The 3,827-nt window shown below is 43.7% G+C and overlaps 1 protein-coding gene across 1 annotated transcript; it reads left to right on the top strand.

The window, feature by feature from the left end:
* The first annotated feature begins 2,858 nt into the window (after positions 1-2,858).
* Positions 2,859-3,371, top strand: LOC145983007 (uncharacterized). Its single transcript, XM_083116287.1, has one exon. It carries the CDS (start codon positions 2,859-2,861, stop codon positions 3,369-3,371), a length of 513 nt encoding a protein of 170 aa, XP_082972413.1.
* The last annotated feature ends 456 nt before the right edge of the window (positions 3,372-3,827 follow it).

The raw sequence follows: 3,827 nt of genomic DNA, 5'->3' as shown, positions 1-3,827 counted from the left end.
GGGTGGTACAGCAGTCCAAAGACTTTTATGCAGCAGGTTTTGGGGCACTGATAAAGCGATGGGATAAGTGAATCGAGGTTGGTGGAGATTATGTTGAAAAACAAAAACGGTTTTCAAGTTTGTATCTCACTTAGCACTTTCGTAATAAACGATTGTGACCTAGTTACCGACTTACCCTCGTATATTGAATACTCTGCGTTATTTTCTCGCAAGTTTAGCACTTGAGAGTTCGTGTCTAGTGTCTTCACCGAGACTTGAACAGGAGTCTTTTTAGCTAGAAAGCATGGGCACTAGTCTTTCAGATCACCGCATCACCAATTTGCATCACAGGTGAGGGGGGAAAGGGTAACAGCATAGAAAAACATATTTCCATAACAAAGCAGAAATGGCGTAGAAGCAAAGTCGAAACAAAACTACGCATTTAGGAACACTTTAGCATCCCTGCGGTCTCACCTCTACACTCGCCAACTCTCTGGCGGTTTCTCCCGAATCAGATAACCTAATTAGATCGAGTTTCTCCGGTCATCTAGGCTCGCCAGAAAGCGAGAGGTCACGTTTCAGTCTCCCCTCTCCTTTTCCTCCACATCCACCCAAAAGCAGATCTCAAAATTCCCTCTTGCGTGCGGGGAGGAGGGAAAAATCCCAAAGTACCAGAAGCTTTTGAATGAGCCGGAACACGCGAAACAACCTAGTTTGCAGTCACGTAGAGCGACCACAATCAATGAATTGCGACATATTCAGATGGCGGACTCATTTTCTCTCAACTTCCATGCAAAATTAGAAGCCATAGGATTGTTCTGTACGTGCTTCCTGTTTTGACCTGACTGGTTAAAAATATGAAGTTTTCACAGGAGCAGATATGGAAGTAAAGCAGTCAGGATGTTATTTGACTGGGGAACCAGATCTCTCGATGCTTACTGCTGACAAACTAGATACCGAACTGTACTACTTTTCGTGTCACACACTACTTATGAACGCCCTAGTTCAGACACACAAACGCTGGTGTAGCTATAATAGAATAACTGGCCTCTTCAATAACAAAGCCAAGTTTTAGGCTTGTTTATTTTCTAGCTATTATGTTTGCTTTGTTTACTGTTGTTTGTGTTATTGTTGAATTAATAGTTATTGAATTTACGTTAAAAATAGGCCAAGTTTGGTTTATATCTTACAGTAGAAATCATTTTAGATTGATTTTGAGGAAAGGAGTGAGTGAGGAAATAAGTGAGGACTGAAATAAGGACGTGAAATCCGGACTGAAGTGAGGACGTAAGTCAGGACGTAAGTCAGGGCAGAGCGTAAATCAGGATTGAAATGAGGACGTACGTATATCAGGAAAAGAGTCCGAACTAAAATGAGGACGTACGTCATGATTGAAATCAGGAGTCAACTCAGGGTGCAAATCGGGACTAAGGTGAGGCCGCGAATTTAGGTGAGGTTATATATAATTGTCGTTTTTATGAATACTTGTTCTCATAAGGCCGAGGCTGGGATTCAAACCCTGTACCCCTGCCGTTGTAGCGCGCCATGCCACAATGCAATCATGGAGGTTGAGCATACAGAAATAAACTGCCGGGGTACTAAGTGAGGTGAGTGTACAGTCACGGACACTTCTGGGTTGTAACGATAGAATTTATTTTCAACGTTACAACCCAGAAGTGTCCGTGACTACAATAACGAAGCTTTTATATATTTTATATATATATATAACGAAAGCCATTTTAAAGGCACTCTTCTCAGACAGGTCCAAAACCCAACCAACCGATGTTTTCTACAGAATGACAAGAAGCGAAGCAATCTGTGTGTGGAGTTGGATGGACCACTTTTCAAGATTCGGCGTTAACTTTCGGTGCGAGGTGCTTGAATATGACGTAACATAACATGCACGAACTTGTTCCCCACGCGCAGCGGTTTCCTTGTAAAACTATAGCATCTGGGGACATTTTCATCGCGGAGCCCAGAGTGTCAACAGGCTATCCGGTGGAAAGTGAGGTAGTAAGCAGCCTATCTCGTCCAACTTCCTCGCTCGCTATGCATGCTTCTTCTGCATGAAGGGCCTGGACGGTCTCTCTGAAAAGAGCCCATTCAGAGGGGAAGTTTCGCCTCCACTCTCCTCCTCTATGCACTCGTACGACCCGCAGCGGAAGGAATGACCTACTAAAAACCGCAAAGTTTCGGACGAGTTTCGTCGGAATAATTTCGGCTGGAAGATCTTTGCGAGAGGAACAGATTCGTTTCCACGCATATTCTTTCTCTTTCCTAAAAAAAAAAAAGTTTTGAAAGAAAACTTCGCTTACGAACCGGAAAAAGCTTGACATACGTTTCTTAGTCTTTTCAAAGTTTATCTACGGGAAAGTTGAAGCTTACGGTCTACTTTGAAGTAAAATACGCGTGCTAAACTGACGATCTGCAGGAGGGCAACTCTAGGATCGTGATAAATTCAAGTATAATTTCCCGCTTTCAAGGTGAACTTTACAATAATTCAAGAGTGCAAGCAGATGTTTTATATTTTTCAACGTTACGTATTACCAGCCCCACACACAAATATATTAACAATATAAAAGATCTGTGTGATTTCAACGTATCAAGAATTATAATTCCGTTACAAGCTAAGGCTCTGTCCCAGGGCTGGTCCCCGGAGACACATTTGGGGGCGTTAAAACCTTAGCCGTACTGGATTTCACCCTCTGTACAGGGTGTTCCAAAATTAATATCGGGGTTTCAATGAAGTATATCTTCTATTACAAATACATTACCGAAATGGAACATACCTTGAAAGGAAAGGTAACTCAAACAGTTTTTGTTTCTACTTTGCAGGTGATGTTTCGTAACTCCGTCGCAGCACGGCGCTAGTAGTAAAGATGGAGACGACTCCTGAGCGTAAAGCCTTCTGTGTCTTGGAATTCGCAAGGTGTAACTCAGCAATTGGAGTGCAACGTGCTTTTCAGCGGGAATATTGCTGTGATTCCCCATCGGATAACATCCGAGGATGGTACAACCAATTTAAGAATACGGGATGCCTGTGCAAAGGGAAGAGCTCCGGAAGACCTAGTCTACCAGATGAGCAAGTGGAACGGGTCAGAGCAAGTTTCGATCGGAGGCCCAGGAAATCTGTAAGGCGGGCGAGTCGAGAATTGTCAATGCCGTCCACGACTGTTTGGAGGGTGTTACGAAAGAGACTGCACATGAGGTCGTACCGTCTACATCTGTTACAGGCCCTAAAGCCTGAAGATAATGTGACCCGTGCCAACTTCTGCAAAAATGTGCTGGACATGGAAGATGATTTTCTTACACGTGTGATCTTTAGTGATGAAGCCTTATTTCATCTTAGTGGACGAGTGAATACGCATAATGAGCTTATTTGGGGGTCTTAAAATCCACACCAAACAGTGCAGCACATGAGGGATTCGCCAAAAGTGAATGTCTTTTGTGCTCTATCCAAAGAACAAGTGTATGGATCTTTCATCTTTGTGGAAAACACTAACTGGTACTGCTTATTTGGACATGCTCCAGCAATGGTTCTACCCTCAACTGGATCGTGAGCAAAAAAGGAACATCATCTGGCAACTGGTTGAATACTGTTTTTCCCCAACGATGGATCGGTCGTCGTTGTAAGGATGACGTGGCTCTTCTGCAATTGCCCCCAAGATCTCCCGACCTCATCCCCTGAGTTTTATTTTTGTGGGGGTATGTAAAGGATAGTGTATACGTGCCACCGCTACCTGCCGACCTCCCTGAATTGCGACGCAGGATTGATGGAGCTGTGAAGTCTGTTACACCAGACATGCTAGCTTCAGTGTGGGAAGAAATTGCCTACAGACAAGGTGTGT

This window comes from Lepisma saccharinum, unplaced genomic scaffold (genome assembly GCF_977018435.1).
Source record: "Lepisma saccharinum unplaced genomic scaffold, izLepSacc3.1 HAP1_SCAFFOLD_539, whole genome shotgun sequence".
Classification (NCBI taxonomy): domain Eukaryota; kingdom Metazoa; phylum Arthropoda; class Insecta; order Zygentoma; family Lepismatidae; genus Lepisma; species Lepisma saccharinum.
The sequence above is the reverse complement of the archived record's forward strand: the minus strand, read 5'-3'. Positions and strand labels throughout refer to the sequence as shown.